Source organism: Helianthus annuus, chromosome 3, assembly GCF_002127325.2.
Source record: "Helianthus annuus cultivar XRQ/B chromosome 3, HanXRQr2.0-SUNRISE, whole genome shotgun sequence".
In the NCBI taxonomy this organism is placed as follows: domain Eukaryota; kingdom Viridiplantae; phylum Streptophyta; class Magnoliopsida; order Asterales; family Asteraceae; genus Helianthus; species Helianthus annuus.
The window spans coordinates 122648770-122665332 of NC_035435.2; the positions used below are offsets into that span (position 1 = coordinate 122648770).

The following is a 16563-nucleotide window of genomic DNA, read 5'->3' on the forward strand; positions in this document are numbered from 1 at the left end:
TGCTTTTGAATCTTTGCTGGTGGTTTTTGCTGCTGCTTTTTTGAATGTTTTTGAATCTCGGTGCTTTTGAATGTTTGAATATGGTGCTTTTGAATGTTTTGAACATGTTGAATCTGGTGCTTTTTGAATGTTTTGAATCTGGTGCTTTTTGGTAGATTTCGAACAATGAACTTTGTGGGTTTTGATCCGTTTTGGATTTGGGCGATGATGATGCAAAAAAAACGTATATTTTGATGACGATGGCGTGGCACGGTTGGAGGATGGTAGATTTTTAAACCTGCAACCCCACTTTGCAGGCTCTGATTATCGGAAAAAATCTGAGCCAAACCGCGTTTTTTTCAAGAATCCAAACATTGTTTTGATTTTTGTTGTTGATTTTTTTCCCACTCGATGATGATAACAATCTATCTGAAACACCTACCGAGTTGTGATTTCTGGGTGCGTTCGTTTTGTGTAAAAAAGTTTATGAAAAAAAAGCTAAAACCGTAAACTTTTTAACGTAAAACGTAATTTTTTTTAACGTAAAACGTAAAGGTTTTAACGTAATAGTTAAAACCGTGAACTTTTCAACGTAAAACGTAAAATTTTCAACGTAAAACGTAAAACGTAAAAAGTTTAACGTGTCAACGTAAAACTTTAACGTAAAACGTAAAAATTTTAACATAAAACGTAAAAAGTTTTACGTAAAACGTAAAACGTAAAAAGTTTTAACGTAAAATGTAAAACGTAAAAAGTTTAACGTAAAACGTAAAAGACAAAAAGAGTAATTTTACTAAATTACCCCTTTAGATTAAAATATTAAAGACATAATAAGAAAAAAAATACTTAATATTATTTTTAAATACTTTTAATCTTGTCCATCAATCTTGTTAATCTAGTGGCTAGAAAGTGGTTATCTCGGTTCTTACAACTGGAGGTGGTTTTCATTTTAGCGGTCACACACACAAACACACACACACACAAATATATATATATATATATATATATATATATATATATATATATATATATATATATATATATATATATATATATATATATATATATATATATATATATATATATATATATATATTATAGCCTTGGGTATGGATCCTAAGAGAAGTCCACCTTATTTGAGGAACTTGAAAAGCAATCTGGACCACACATATTTCCCTAAGCAAAAAATGCAAAAAAAAAAAAAAAAAAAAGTTAAAAAATGCAATTTTTTTTTTAATTTTTTGTGGATTTATACACAGGTAGAGGATCCTGTAAAAAGTGCTCAAAGTGTGAGAAGTGTATTATAACACTATATATAATAGTATATAACACCATATAAACACCGTATAACAATATGTAACACCATATAATACCATATAACACTATGTAACACTATATATCATTATATAACAAATATAACACTATAGGTTGTCTGATAGCATGTCTATGATAGATGTATAGTGTTATATTTGTTATATAATGATATATAGTGTTACATAGTGTTATATGGTATTATATGGTGTTACATATTGTTATACGGTGTTTATATGGTGTTATATAGTATTATATATAGTGTTATAATACACTTCTCACACTTCTCACACTTTAGGCCCTTTTTACACTATCCTTACCCTTTATACTCATATGTATATTGTTAATCTTTTAGCTATACATATATGTATATTGTCAATTATAGATATATGTATATACATGTTTAAATTTGAAAAATAAGTGTTACAAACCCTAAACCCTAAAGCTAAACCCTAATTCTAAAATCTAAAGCTAAACCCTAAAGCTAAACACTAATGATAAACCCTAAAGCTAAACCCTAATGCAAACCGTAAAGCTAAACCCTAATGCAAACCGTAAGCTAAACCCTTATGCTAAACCCTAAATACTATTGCTAAACCATAATGCTAAACCCTAAATACTAATGCTAAACCCTAAATACTAATGCTAAACCTTAAATAACACTTATTTTTCAATTTTAAACATGTATATACATATATGTATATTTGATAACATACAAATATCTATAGTTAAAAGATTAACAATATACACATGTGTATAAATAAAAAAAAACCTTAAAAAAAACAAAACATTAAAGAAAAAGCTCCGTTTTTTCCCAAAAAAAAAAATGCATTTTTTTACATTTTTTGGCATTTTTTTTTTGCTTAGGGAAAATGTATGATCCAGAATATTTCTCAAGTTTCTCAATTGGCTTACTAGTTCTCACATTATCCTTATCCTTATAGCTAGGGGTGTAAACGAGCCGAGCCGAGCCCGAGCCCGACTAGGCTCGAGCTCGGCTCGTTATGTTTTTATGAAGCTCGAGCTCGAGCTCGGCTCGGTTCGAGCCTACTTCTCTGAGCTCGAGCTCGGCTCGCGAGTAAAACCCAAAGCTCGAGCTCGGCTCGAGCTATTTCGAGAACAACCTCAAATGAGCTAGATAGAAGCTTTGCTCGAGCTCGTTTCAACAGCGATTAAGGGAGCCAAAGCTCGGCTCGAGCTCGGCTCACCAATGTTATTATCATCATTATTATATTATATATATATAAAAAACTAAAATTTTGTTTAGGCTCGTTTGGGCTCGCGGCCCAAACGAGCTTTGTATTTTAGGCTCGAGCTCGGGCTCGATAACTAAACGAGCTCTATTTCAGGCTCGAGCTTGGGCTCGGGCTCGTTAAGGCTCGACTCGTTCGAGCTTTTAACTGAGCCGATCACGAGTAGCTTTCGAGTCTCTAGGCTTGTTTACACCCCTACTTATAGCTTTAAAAGAACATATACATTATAATATGGCGCCCAAAAGAGAGTCATCAACAACCTTATAAGTAATCAATCCTCCGTTAAACTGGTGACTAGTCCGAGAAAGACTGATCTTACTACTATAATAAATCAAAGTCATAAAATCCCATGTGTCAACACCACAAGCATCCTCCTTTCTCTCTTTCCTATGTGTCAATCTCTCACAGTAGGCCTTGCAAAAAAAAACCCATTTGGGTTTTTTGGGTTATTTTGAGTCATTTTAATAATGAGGATGGGTTAGGATGGGTTAAGAAATAATTAAGGATGGGTCAGGATGGGTTATATGATATCTATTTAAAATAATTCGTGGGTCACGATGGGTATTATGCTGGGTAAAAGGGTAACTCAAAAAATAGACTCATAGGCAGATTCTTCATCCGAACACTAGTGTTCGTAAACGTTGGCTTCACAAACGATAAAAAATTTTAAAATAATAAAAATAATAAAAAATTTCTAAAAAATCAAAAAAATTCTAAAAAATAAAAAAATAACAAAAAATAAAAAAATTCTAAAAAAATCCAAAAAATACTAAAAATCCAAAAAATTCTAAAAAACCAAAAAATAATAAAAAATCCAAAAAATTCTAGAAAATAATAAAAAATTAAAAAAAATCAAAAAAATTCTAAAAAATCAGAAAAATATAAAAAATAAAAAAAATATAAAAAACCAAAAAAATTATTAAAAATCCAAAAAATTCTAAAAAATCAAAAAAATTATTAAAAATCCAAAAAATTCTAAAAAATCAAAAAAATTATAAAAAATCAAAAAAATTATAAAAAATCAAAAAAATTATAAAAAATCCAAAAAATTATAAAAAATCCAAAAAATTCTAAAAAATACAAAAAAATAATAAAAAATCCAAAAAATTCTAAAAAATCCAAAAAATTCTAAAAATTCAAATAAATTCTAAAAAATCAAAAAAATAATAAAAGATCTAAAAAAAATACTAAAAAAAATATAAAAAATCCAAAAAAATCTAAAAAATAAAAAAATAATAAAAATACAATAAATTCTAAAAAATCAAAACAATTATAAAAATCCAAAAATATCTAAAAAATAAAAAGAAATCTAAAAAATCAAAAAAATTATTAAAAAAACCTAAAAATTTCTAAAAATTCATAAAAATTATAAAAAAATCCAAAAAATTCTAAAAATAAAAAAAATTCAAAAAAAATCAAATAAATAAAAAATCCAAAAAAATTATAAACAATCAAAAAAATTATAAAAATTCCAAGAAATTCTAAAAAATCAAAAAAATAAGAAAAACGCAAAAAATTCTAAAAAATCAAAATAATTCAAAATAATCAAAAAATAATAATAAATCCATAATTAAATAAGTATAAAAATAATAAAAAATCAATAAATTCTAAAAATTCAAAAAAAAGTTTTTAGGATTTTTTTGATTTTTTTCGTTTTTTTATTATTTTTTTATTTTTAGACCTTTTTTTTCATTTTTTAGATTTCTTAGATTTTTTTTTGATTTTTTAGAATTTTTTGGATTTATTATTATTTTTTGATTTTTTAGATTTTTTTGGTTTTTTAGAATTTTTTGATTTTTTAGGGTTTTTTTATTTTTTAGAGTTTTTTGGATTTTTTAGAATATTTTGGATTTTTATTATTTTTTGATTTTTTAAAATTTACTTATTTTTTTATATTTTTTGATTTTTTATAATTTTTTGATTTTTTATATTTTTATATGTTTTTAGAATTTTTGGATTTTTTAAGATTTATTTGGATTTTTTAAGATTTTTTTGGATTTTTTATAATTCTTTTTTTATTTTTTTGAATTTTTGGATTTATTATTTTTTTTTTTGGTTTTTTTATTTTCTAATATTTCTTGATTTTTTAAGATTTTTTTTTTTGATTTTTTTTGAATTTTTTGGATTTTTTATATTGTTTTTTTAATTTTTTTAAATTTTCATGATTTTTTATATTTTTTTGATTTTTTTAGAATTTTTTGGATTTTTTATTATTTTTTTGGATTTTTTATAATTCTTTGAATTTTTTATTATTTTGTTGATTTTTTAGAATTTTCTTGAATTTATGTATTTTTTTTTTTATTTTTTATAATTTTTTTGATTTTTTAGAATTTTTTGGATTTTTTATAATTTTTTTGGATTTTTTATATTTTTTTTGGATTTTTTATATTTTTTGGATTTTTTATAATTTTTTTCGGATTTTTTATAATTTTTATAATTTTTTGGATTTTTTGGAATTTTTTTTTTATTTTTTATCATGCCCAAATCAATCTTAACAAAAACCCATTTTAACCTAAACCCATTCTAACCCATTTCTTAATAAACCCATCCTAACCCAAACCCATCCTAACCCATTACCCAAACCTACCCAACCCACCCATTTTGCCACCCCTATTCTCACATATCTGATCCTAGGTGTCATTTTCTGGTTTTTTTCTTTAAAAAAAAAAAAACCTAATGAGAATAGGCAGGCTTGTGGACAAAAACTCTGAATTTTGACCATCTATCACGTGAGTTTGGAAAGAAACCAAATCTCATTTCAAATTTCAAATTCTCTCTCTTTCTTCATTTGCTCTCTTCCCAATTCACATCTAGGGTTTTTTAGATTCATTGAGAGCCCCTTTCTCTCTCTGGCGATTCAAGAACATCAAAGCGATTTCACCAGATCTATGAAGATTTCACAAGATCCAATTGATTTGAGATCCAAATGATTTCAGATCTTCATTGACCCTCTCTCATTTTCATCTTATCTCAGGTTCAGCTCTCTCATTTTCATCTTATCTCAGGTTCAGCTCTCTCATTTTCATCTCATTCTCTCTGTTTCTTCATCCGTTCAAGATCCAGATCTTGGTGAGTACCAACATTTCCTCTCTCATACGGTAATTATATTGTTTATTTTTCAATTTGTAGTCAGTATTTTAAATGTTCTTAATATAATGCTTTAGATGATATCCATACAGATTCAGATAGTGACAGTTCATCTGAAGATCAGGTCACTCGCCTAGAAGTTGAACGGTGCAAATTAAGGTAAGCAGCTGATTATTTTTATGTTTATCGTTTAACACATGTCAATCCTCAAATAAATCCATTTATTAATTCAAGTTAAAACTATGAACTTTATGGTAAACAGATATATGAAGTTGAAATGAAAGATATGAGAAAAAGTTGAATCGATTTTTTTTTAGGTTTTTAATTCAAGAAAGAATATGTTTGTTGCTTTGATTTCCACTTATTGGATGTGGGTTTCCCTGTTAGATTTCAATTCGTATAATAATATTAAGCATCCACAATAATGAGCCTTTTGTATTTGTAGATTCATTTCTATCCAACTTTCTTTTAAAGCCATAAGTCCTTTTCTTTTAGTAAATTAGTGTGCTAATTAAAATCGGTATTTTGTTTTAACTTATAAAACCTGGATTGAATCTGTTGTTTTAGGAATAATATAGTTGAATAAAAAAAATCCTAATTTTATGTTGGATCCGTTTCTAGACTTTTTCTTTAATCAATATATGTATGCCTTTTTATGAATCTTTGTTTTGGGTTGGTTGGTGGTGAAAGGACCGTGAAGAAGCTCATTGTTTGAACTTATATGCTGGCAATGATCTGTACAGATTGCCCCCCCCCCCCCTTCCAAGTAGCAAAAGGTGCATGCCGTGTTTGTGAAATTTGGGGAAGAAAGCAATTTCTAGATTGAAGGAATCAATGTTTCGAATCATTGGCTTCTTAGCCATTTCAGTCAAGTTCAGCCTCATAGTCTCAAATGCACGGTGCTTAATGTTATTTCCCTCCTTTCAATTGATATAATTTTGTCGTTCATTACACTGTTATCTTAACTTGTGATCGATGATGACTAGGAGGTTGTCTTCCTACAAGTTATGAATGAGTCAGGTTGAGCCGCATATAGTTCATTTGTCCAATTTAATAAGAAGATGTGGACTGTTGGTACTATGTTATAACATATTAGCCTGCTTTATTGTTTTGATGTTGATCTTTTCAGAGTTAGTTTCTAATAATTATTATTACATTTTGCAGAGCACAAAAGAACAAGATGTAGCAGTTGAACGAAGAGGCTAGACACTTCAATCATGCTCATGTGTAAGCCCTAAGTTTAATATCATATTTACCATATCTAGCATGATCCGCTTAATTTGAACCTACTAAATTGAAGGAAAGGGTGTCTAATGTCTTTTATGTACACTGCAGTGGCTCACCTCTTATGACATTCTCATGAGTTCAAGAGATTTGGGCCAGGGGGAGCTGAAGCGTTTAAGGTAGATAGAAATGACGAAGAAAACAAAAAATGTTTTCTAACCATGGATATCGATGAAATTCTTGAAAGAGCATATGTATATGAGGTATGGGATCATACTTTTTACAAAGGCAAGATGTCGATTATTTATTTTTTAAAACTCAAAGGTTCATTCAGGCCGTTTAGTTGGAATAAACAATGTTCCTTCTACACGTATAACTGGTACAAACATTTTCAATGCATTTGATGCTAAAATCTGTGATTCACCTACATTTATAGTGGTAAATTGTAATCATTGCTATTAATTTTCACATTTAGGTGAAAGTGCTCTTGCCATTCAATTCAATGAAAGTGAGTGTCAAATATTTTTTAATCATGGTTTACTATGATAAAATGATAAATTTTTTTAAGCTTATCAATTTTCATAACACTTAATGTAAACTTATGTTTTCAATTTTGTTTTAAAGCAAATACTATACTTTTAATTTTTTTTTCTACACAAAAAGAAAACAAAGATGTGCTGGAAGATAAACATCATCCTTTAGTTTGCTTTTACCAGATCCCATTTGAGGTTTTCTATTACCCTCAGTGGCAGTCAGGTAACCAAATTAACCATTTTGAATCAATTTAGGGACACTAAAAGTATTGTTATGCAACAGACTATCAATCCTAAACTCAGTGCCCATATACTATGAGCATGATTGAGCCTTTGATGCACGAAATTCATTTTGCAGTAGTATGTAGATACATATAGCAATTCCAAGAAATAGGTAATTCCATCTCCTTCACTTCATATTAGAGCTGAGAGGGTTGGGACATTGGGTTACTTAATTTTGCGTCAAAATGATCACTTTTTCTAAAGTGGGTTGGGTTGGATGGGCCCTCTACTACATGTTCATGGTTTTAGGTCAAAACGTTACGTTTTCTAAAATGAATTGGATTGGATTGTAACTCTACTACATGATCATGGTGTTGGGACAATAACAGTTCTTTTTGATGAGTTTGTTGTGCCAATGTGACTATCGGTGTTAATAATGGATTTCCTAACTCTAGGCCTTAGATTTTAAAAGTGAGAAGCGCACAAAAGCGACAAGGTCTAAAACCGAGGCGCGAAGCACCAAGCGCAATAGCGCATCTCTTTTCGTACCCAAGGCGCAAATAATTGTATATTATTCTAGAATATTTCACATAGGTTTCTAGCATCATTTATCCAATTTTTAGACACAAAAAACTTTATATATGTTCTAGCATCGAAATTATACACATTTACAACCTGAAAAGCAAGCCGTACAACCAGTCACCTAAATCGCTCATCCACCTGCGAATTATGTATTGGATCGTTTTGTACCTAATCGAAATTTGTTTTGTACCAAATCAGTTCTGGTACGCGACTATAATTGAATGGTATGTTGGTCTGCTTTGATTTTGCAATCGCTGTGATCGTTGTTGGCTTTTGTTAATTGGGTCGCTAATTAAGGTGAGCGGATGCAATATAAAATGCGTACGGTACGTTTTTAAAGTATCAATCGCGTATGACAATAGGGATAGGACACTATCATTGGAAAGTTTGTTAAATATATATCTTCCATTGCAGGCCAATTTAGTAATTTCTATTTTAATTTGTGTATATCGAACCAGATTCAATGGTACATCGTACCAAATCGTACCAAAATGAACCTACCCCCTCCGTACCGAATTCGTTCCATCTAGCGAATCGTGAACCCGAACGCGTACCCGAACCGGAGCGAACTACGAATTAGGTGACTATGCGTACAACAACTTGCTGCATAAAATATGAAAAATACATGAGGCGCCCGCCTAAGTTGCGCCTTGGGGTCAATTTTTGCTAAAATTTACGGCTTAGTTGCGCTTCATGTAAACAGTGTGCTCTACATGCCTCGCCTTAGGCGAGCTTTTTAAACCCAGCTATAGGCACTAGATGTCATTTGTGAACTTCAAAAACATTTCCTGATTAAGAGGTCCCTTATAGATTAGCATCTTACTTTTGTGTTTTTACATTTTGTATATGTTTGCATATTTCGTCAGATAACTCTTTAAAAAGTTTGCATTTTGTCGGTTTTTTTCTTTCAAGTACGCAAAATGGGCGGACTGGCAGGCTGGGTAACATATGAAAGCCGTCGTTTTATATTTGTGGGTCAGGTGGGGTGAACATGCATACATCTTTTTCAGTTTTTTTCATTTTTTTATAATTTACAATTATAATTATCTTTCTTAAGTAATTGACATGGGTCAACTTGTGGCAATTCTGCATCTGTGATTGTCATAAACGTAAACACATATCATATTACAAGAGGAAAGTTAAATTCACTTATGATACTATTTACCTTGCAAGCTGGATTTTGCAATTTTATATATCCAAAAATTTTTCAGGCACTCAACCAAGTTGCAAGGGTTGACCAGACCTTTGACTCTTTATTGGTTGTAAATTTAAATCTTTTGTTGCTATGATGCATTGCTGAACTTTGTGGGTAGTACACAACTCTGACGATGATTATTAACTCTTAGTGTGACAACTGTGTTGCTTGAGACAAGCAACTAGATAAGATGCATACACGAGTCTGAGCTGATGCATCACAAATGAAACCATTTGTATTTGTTACATCTATATCTTGTTAATTTGTAAGTTGATTTTGCATTAAGGTGTTGTACCTCATGCTTTGTTAGTGTGTGCGGCTTTATTTGTTGTACATCTTCTTTTATGGGTAGTTTATTTTGTGAAATGGGCATCGTCATTCCGTTTAAAACATGTGGGTTTCTTAGTTTGTTGATACCGGTGTTTCTTTGGGGTTGTCTTATATGGTTAGCCGACAAATTTCAGCTTAGTCTCATCCAAGTTGTTACTATCTTTGTTTAATGATTGTGATTTTCACTATGCAGATATAACACGATGAGCAATTGTTATTTGGTTATCATTTATGGGTGGTAATTAAATTTTTTATATATTGGTGATGACGATATGTTAGCCTTGGCGTGGTAACTGAGATGGCTTCAAATAAGCAACCAGATGCAACCATTACCCTGAGCCTCTTTTCGAAATGCAAATTAATACTATATAAATTACACATTTTATGTTCTAGGGTTTCCTACTTAAATTCATTACCGGCAATGATGAACCACGTGTTGTTCCACGCCTCTTAATTGTAATTATGATATGTCTTGAATTACATAACCCCATGGTACTTATATAAATACTATTTATATGTCTTTCAGAATGTCGTCTTCAAGTGAAGAGTCAAATGTGTTTGTACGACTTAAACAAATGTTGGAGGATGTCATCACATCCGATTGTTAACTTACGGAAAAACTTAATGAATTAACATAAAAAGCGGGTAATATTCGTAAAACTGAGGAGGAATTGCAAGTGGTCATGGACACACTATATGCAATTTACAAAGCTCGCAAAGATGTTAAAGAGTAAGGTATACAATCAATGATGTTAATATGAACGTTGATAGTTTTTGTTCAAAAATGACCGATTGGAAAATTTCCGTCATACTAATATAAAGGGTTATTGGATTTTATCACCCACAATTATCGACCTTTGGCCATTGCCATCCCCAACTAACACTTTGATGCCCGACACCTCCAACTTGAATTTTAGTTTGTGCTGGCACCACTCTGTTAACAGATTACTAACTCTGTTAGTTTCTGATCCTACGTGTCACCACCTTGCTTACATGGACATGATTACATGGCGATTACGTGGCATATATAAGAACCTTTATTAGCAACCTGGTATTTCTTACAAAGTTATCTCTCTTTTCTTTCTCTCTCTCTCTCTAACCTTCCACCCACCACCACCATATCCCACCACCACTAACCCATAATACCCCTCCCCACCACACACCACCCCTTTCTCCATTGCCACCACCTTGCTATCACCGCCACCATCAGTCGACCCACCCCTTTCTCTCTTTACCACCGTCATCCTCAACCTACATTGCCATCACCTTGCTACCACCGCCACCATCAGCCTCCACTGCCACCGCCGATACCTTCCACCATTACGGCAACTATAAGAAACCGAACCGCCATCCCTTCATCATCTACGTCAACCGCCGCCCTTTCATCATCTACAACAACCACCGCCCCATCATCTACAACAACCACTGCTCAAGAGTAGGAAATGAGTCAGATTTGTCGAAATTTTGTTGAAATCGACTCAAATCTACTAGTTGTTGTTCAAATCGTGTCAGCTCTGTTAGTTCTTGTTGAAATCGACGACAGTGACTGAAGCAACAAAATTTGGGTCAGTCTTTAATTGTTGAAACCGGCTACAGATGAGAAACTGACAGTGATGATTAACGAGATCGATGCGTTTGGTGACAGAAGCATAAGTTATGAGGAGTTCAGTATGATAAGTGCGGCGTTTGGTCTGCCGTCGTGTGACGATGAGTTGAGAGGTGCGTTTGAGGTGTTTGATGCGGATCACGACGGTTTGATAACGGCGGAGGAGTTGTATGAGGTGTTTAAGTTGATCGGAGATGGACGGTGCACGTTAGAGGAGTGCATGCGTATGATAAGTGGTGTTGATAAGAATGGGGATGTGGTTGTCTGTTTTGAGGACTTTGTGGTTATGATGGAACAGCAGAGATGATGAGAGATGTGCCACGTAATTAAAATATAAACATAAGACCCCAAATAATCCACCTCAACTTACCACATAGGAAATGGAGTGCCACATAGGATAAAAAATTAACTAAGTTAGTGTTTGGTTAACGATGTGGTGCTAGCACAAACTAAAAGTCAAGTTGAAGGTGTCGGGCGTCAAGTTGTTAGTTGGGGGTGGCAGCGGCCAATAACCTTAATATAAAATCAATCATGTTATTATTTATTTGTGCTAGGTACATGATAGACCTGCTGGACAACGGACACTCACATAAAAAGTTTTTAGTCTCATGTAACATTGTAGAACTTTTGTTGTGGAAATTAAAACAATCAAAGCGGGGTACCGTATATGATTTATTTGTATAATTGTATCCTGATCTGCTACTCTAAAAAACGAATTAACCGAAACATTACTTGATAAAGTTTATTAATCGAAGTCCAAATACAAGAAAGAGCTAGTGACACTCAACATGCCTAGTGAGTGGCTAAACTTGAAACGAAATTATTATTAGGTTACAAGAACTATAAAAGCTCGTCACCGGAACCATACAGACACGTAACCATGCCTGATGCAAACGAAGATTGATGATGCAGTTACATCGACGAGTTTTAATTAGCGAGGGGAACCAGCTGAATGTTGATCTTGGAAATGGTGGCATCTTCTGCCCCTGCCCTTGGCACCAAAGTAACCAAAACATACTCATCATTTTCAGCTTCAAGGTCCTCCAAAAGCTGTGTGAGCCCAAACGCCGCTCCACTCGTCATGACCATATTCCCTCCGAGGCTATGTGGCACCTGGGCAAAAGTACCAACAAACTCGCTTGAAACCGGAGTGGTCTCGATCCCATCGTCTACATCATTCACCAACACGTCAAACTTGAAAAACTGCTCACCGTTGTATTTGATCCCCTCCAAAAATAGCATTTCACTAGTTTTCATCTTGTCATCCTCGTTCCTCTTTGTTGCTGGTCTCTTCACTAGAACCTTCACCGCCTGGTCTAACTTCACAGGAAACTCAATCTCCTCCACCTTCTTCACAACCCCAAATGAATTAGCTGCAATGTTGGACGCCTTAACTCGACGAATCGGGCGACCCTGGAGCCATGTGAGTCTTGAAGGTTCGTAAGTGTATCCCATCTTGTTGATGTCTACGCAGTCTTTGTTATAGACACGTACAAGTCTTTGGTTCTCATCGTAAAACACGAATGATGCATTCAGCCAGTCGTCGTTACATGGATTTACGTTTCTGAAGTCCAGCTCGTTCCAGATTTGCCACATGCGGTCGACATTGGAGTGATGTACGTAAAAGGCTGGATCATACCCGGCCGAGTAAAAGTTCCCCAAGTCCTCATTGTTAGGCATCCTAGGGTTACCCACCCATATGTGCACCGCTGTGTGAACACCACTCTCTATACGCCCAGCCAGAATCTTGGAAGGATCTGGATCATAATTGGTACCAAAAAAGGCATCTGGAAGTGCCGTGGTGGTTCCAATCATTTGAGTGTACATTGCAGATAGATTTTCGCTTATCTGCTGGTGTGCACAGCTTTTGTCACCAGCTGCACTTGAAGTATCGAGATCGACGATGGCGGGAGGTAAGTGTGCGCAATTTCGGTAAGGGTCAAACAATGGGTTGAATTTGGGATTGGGTGGTTTAGTAGGGTCTGGGTTAGGGTAAGGGGCTTCAAACATGTCTGGAAGCAACATTCCCTTGGGATTGTCCCAGTTCCAGTATGGTAAACCGAAAGTTGGATCATCGATTAAGCTACCCAAGATCCGCTCATAGAAATATAGGTACCAGCGGTGGAAAGGAAAAAAAAGCGAGTTGTTGTGAACCTGGATTTTTAGCTCCGGATGACCATTCATATATTGACTGTAAGCTCCATTGCAGTACGCACAATGGATCTTACCTTGTTGTTTCCAGCTGCGTGGATCTTCGTCTGGAAGTTCCTTCATGCGCTTGATCGCTAATTGATACTTTGCGATGTACTCTTCAGAAAGTCGATCTGCCGCAGGTCGAACACGAAGTTTGGTGAACTTAGGCAAGACGTAAGGAACTGCGGTAGTCTGTGTGGTTGGAGGGCAACAAGCATTGCCTCTTACAGCGTCTCCGGGGATAAAGCCGTCTTCCGCAGGAACACAGTTTGAAATATTGTCTGGAGAAGTGATGGGGTATGCTAAGGCCGAACCGATGTTGGTCAAGTTGGCCGCACCGTATAGACTGCCAAGGCCCAGGAGCATGTTTCTCCGGTCTACGTTCTGCATGGGAAGTATGAGCTTCGGGTTGTTTTCCGAGTGGTCATCCATGGATGACTTGCATGAGACTTTGAAGCAATAGGTACTGGATGTTTTGGAAAATAAGGGTGGTCGAGAGGACAATGAAGTAGTGGGAACAGCGGACAAGCTAATAGAAGCCATTGTCGACTGTCGTTAAGTTGTGTTCTAAGTTGGCTACGGAAAGCCACTTATATAGAAAATTTTCCGGTAAAAATTGGATCTAGGACGTGTTTCAAAGTAGGTTGAAGAAATGATTACGATAAACAACGTAGATTTAAATTTACAGACATTTGTCATGACATGAATTTTATTCGCACGTGAATTTAAATTTGCAGACATTTGTCATGAAATGAATTTTAATTTAGAGACATTGTCATGTGTCCCTTTTTCAATGCTGTGTTTAACCTATTAAGTTTTATAAAAGGGTGAACGGAGTGGGGCGGTAAACCCACTCAGTACCGACCTCCCTTAATTGCCAACAAGTTTACCGAACAAGCTTTACCGAAATTGGGGGGGGGGGGGGGGGGCGAAATTGGTGAAGGTTAACCGACTTGGTGATCAAGGGAGAGAAAAGGGAGAAAGAGGTTGTGTGGTGGGGCCCATTTCTTTTCAACCAATCACACATTTTTTTTAAGTAGTTATCTAAATCTTCTTAGGTAAACTACCGCCAACGTTTTTTAGCATTAAATAAACAATTGACATGAGCTATGTGATTGGGTGATTTGAGAGTTTACCTACTTCAAGTGTTTAACTACTCTCTTCACCCTAACTCTATAACTCAATTTCTTGATTTTAGTTTTCTGCTAGATTTTGTATAATGATGACAAGGCCGGCTTAGAGGGGGTGGGCGACGGCACGGGCCCAAACCCTCCGGAGGCCCAAATATTTTTAATTTTGTATAGAATTTACATTGTTTAAGCTATAATATATATATATGACACAAAGAAGCTCTTGTTGAAGTGGTCATTGCTTTGCTTAAACAACAAGGAGACGTGGGTGCTAATTCCGGCGTCTCCAAATTATCTATTTTAGCTTCATTTTTTTTTGTTTTTTAGCTGCATATGACATTCAATGCTTAATTTTGTGAACTACATCTTTTTCAAATTATCTATTTAGCTTCAATTTTGGCTTCATCTTTTCATTTAATGCTAAAAATAACTATTTAAAGTACTTTCATATAAATTTTAGTGATTAAATAATTGATGGTTTAGGGGACTAGGGATGGTTCACTAGTGATAGAATCTATCACCCCCACTATCCAATCAAGTCATGCCATGTGTACAACCAATATTCTATCACTAGTGATAGAAATGTAGGGGCTGATATCACTATTGATGGGATTCCAATGTACAAGTATTAATGCACAATGTACAAGATACCATTCATTCACTCATTCACAAAACAACAAACAAGTTCAATATACAACGCGTGATAGTGGTCACGCGTTGTAAAGTTAACGCGTGATGGTGGTGACCGGCGGCCGTGTATAACGCGTTGTCAAGTTCATCACGGAAGCTTTTTGCTCCCACCCCGGGTCCTCTTATAATACATGAAAATTTACGAATAGAGCCTAAAATTTTTATCTCAAACAGAGACAATTTTTATTTTGTTATTTTTGGAGACTACCCTGTATTATGATCAAATTGAATTTATAAATGCACCGCAATTAGGCTACACGGTATGGGGGTCGGCCCCGGCCCGTCGCGGGTCGGCGACGGTCCAAACACCGTGCCGCCCCCTACCGTCGCCGTCCTCTCCGTCCATATGTTGCCGTTTGCGACGATGCAAAAATAGTGGGTCCACCTCAATTTTTTTGACCGTTACTAAATAAAAAAAAAAAACAAAAATACCATAATTGGGGAAAATGCCAAACGGTCACTTTTTTAAAATATATAAATATTACTTCCATTTTCACTATCAAACACCAAATTAACCTCAACAATTCACCTCTTTCTCATATAATTTTTACACTCCTTCCACTATTCTCTCAACCTTCTTCCACATAATTTTCATGGATCCGTTCAACAACCCGGAGAACCCGAACACTTCGAACAACCCGAATACTCCCAACAATCCGACCCAACCAAATGTTTTTTCGGTTCCGGGATATTATCCAACGCTAGAACCGAACCAATTCTCCCAATATTCATCGAACGCGTTTGCTTCATTCCAACACTCGCCAAACCAATTCACTCAAATCTCCCAAAATCAAGCTCTTCAACAAATGATGATGCGGGGTGCTTGGAACTTCCCACCCGTTCAACCTCAACCGATCCCCACACCACCCGTTCAACGTCAACCGATCCCCACACCCCCCGTTCAACCTCAACCGATCTCGACCCAATCCGAACCCGAAGACGATGTGGAGATTGTGCCCGAAACCCAACCGCCTAAAGGGAAAGGAAAACGAAACAAAGGCAAACAAGTAGTGGGTGATCAAACGTTGAAAAAATTACAACACGACATCATAAAAAAACATCAAATTATTTAACTTTATGTTTATTTTTATTAAGTCTTTTTTTTTAAGTTTATGTATTTTTTTTTTAATATTTATGTAATGTGGGTTTAATATTAATGAAAATATTTTAGTAGTATATTTGTTAAATGTTAAAAAAAATAGAATACTAAAAAAATTAAAAAAAACAT

The 16563-nt window shown here is 34.3% G+C and overlaps 2 protein-coding genes and 2 long non-coding RNA genes across 4 annotated transcripts; 2 read left to right on the forward strand and 2 right to left on the reverse strand.

The window, feature by feature from the left end:
• Positions 1–6384: 6384 nt before the first annotated feature.
• Positions 6385–7294, forward strand: LOC110874639. The gene is made up of 3 exons (XR_002556107.2): positions 6385–6704; positions 6795–6857; positions 6966–7294. It is a non-coding gene; the product is annotated as an uncharacterized LOC110874639 (long non-coding RNA).
• Positions 7295–11293: 3999 nt separating this feature from the next.
• LOC110874640 (probable calcium-binding protein CML36) lies at positions 11294–11637 on the forward strand (the record flags this gene model as incomplete). The annotated part of the gene is made up of 1 exon (XM_022123164.2): positions 11294–11637. A coding segment is annotated over one exon (336 nt), but the record flags the coding sequence as incomplete, so codon positions are not given.
• A 401-nt stretch (positions 11638–12038) lies between these two features.
• LOC110878549 (polyphenol oxidase I, chloroplastic) lies at positions 12039–14142 on the reverse strand. The gene has a single exon (XM_022126877.2). It carries the CDS (start codon positions 14056–14058, stop codon positions 12250–12252), a length of 1809 nt encoding a protein of 602 aa, XP_021982569.1. The 5' UTR covers positions 14059–14142; the 3' UTR covers positions 12039–12249.
• A 1881-nt stretch (positions 14143–16023) lies between these two features.
• LOC118490661 lies at positions 16024–16354 on the reverse strand. The gene is made up of 2 exons (XR_004889793.1): positions 16242–16354; positions 16024–16181 (listed from the first exon to the last, which is right to left on the reverse strand). It is a non-coding gene; the product is annotated as an uncharacterized LOC118490661 (long non-coding RNA).
• Between the last annotated feature and the right edge of the window lie 209 nt (positions 16355–16563).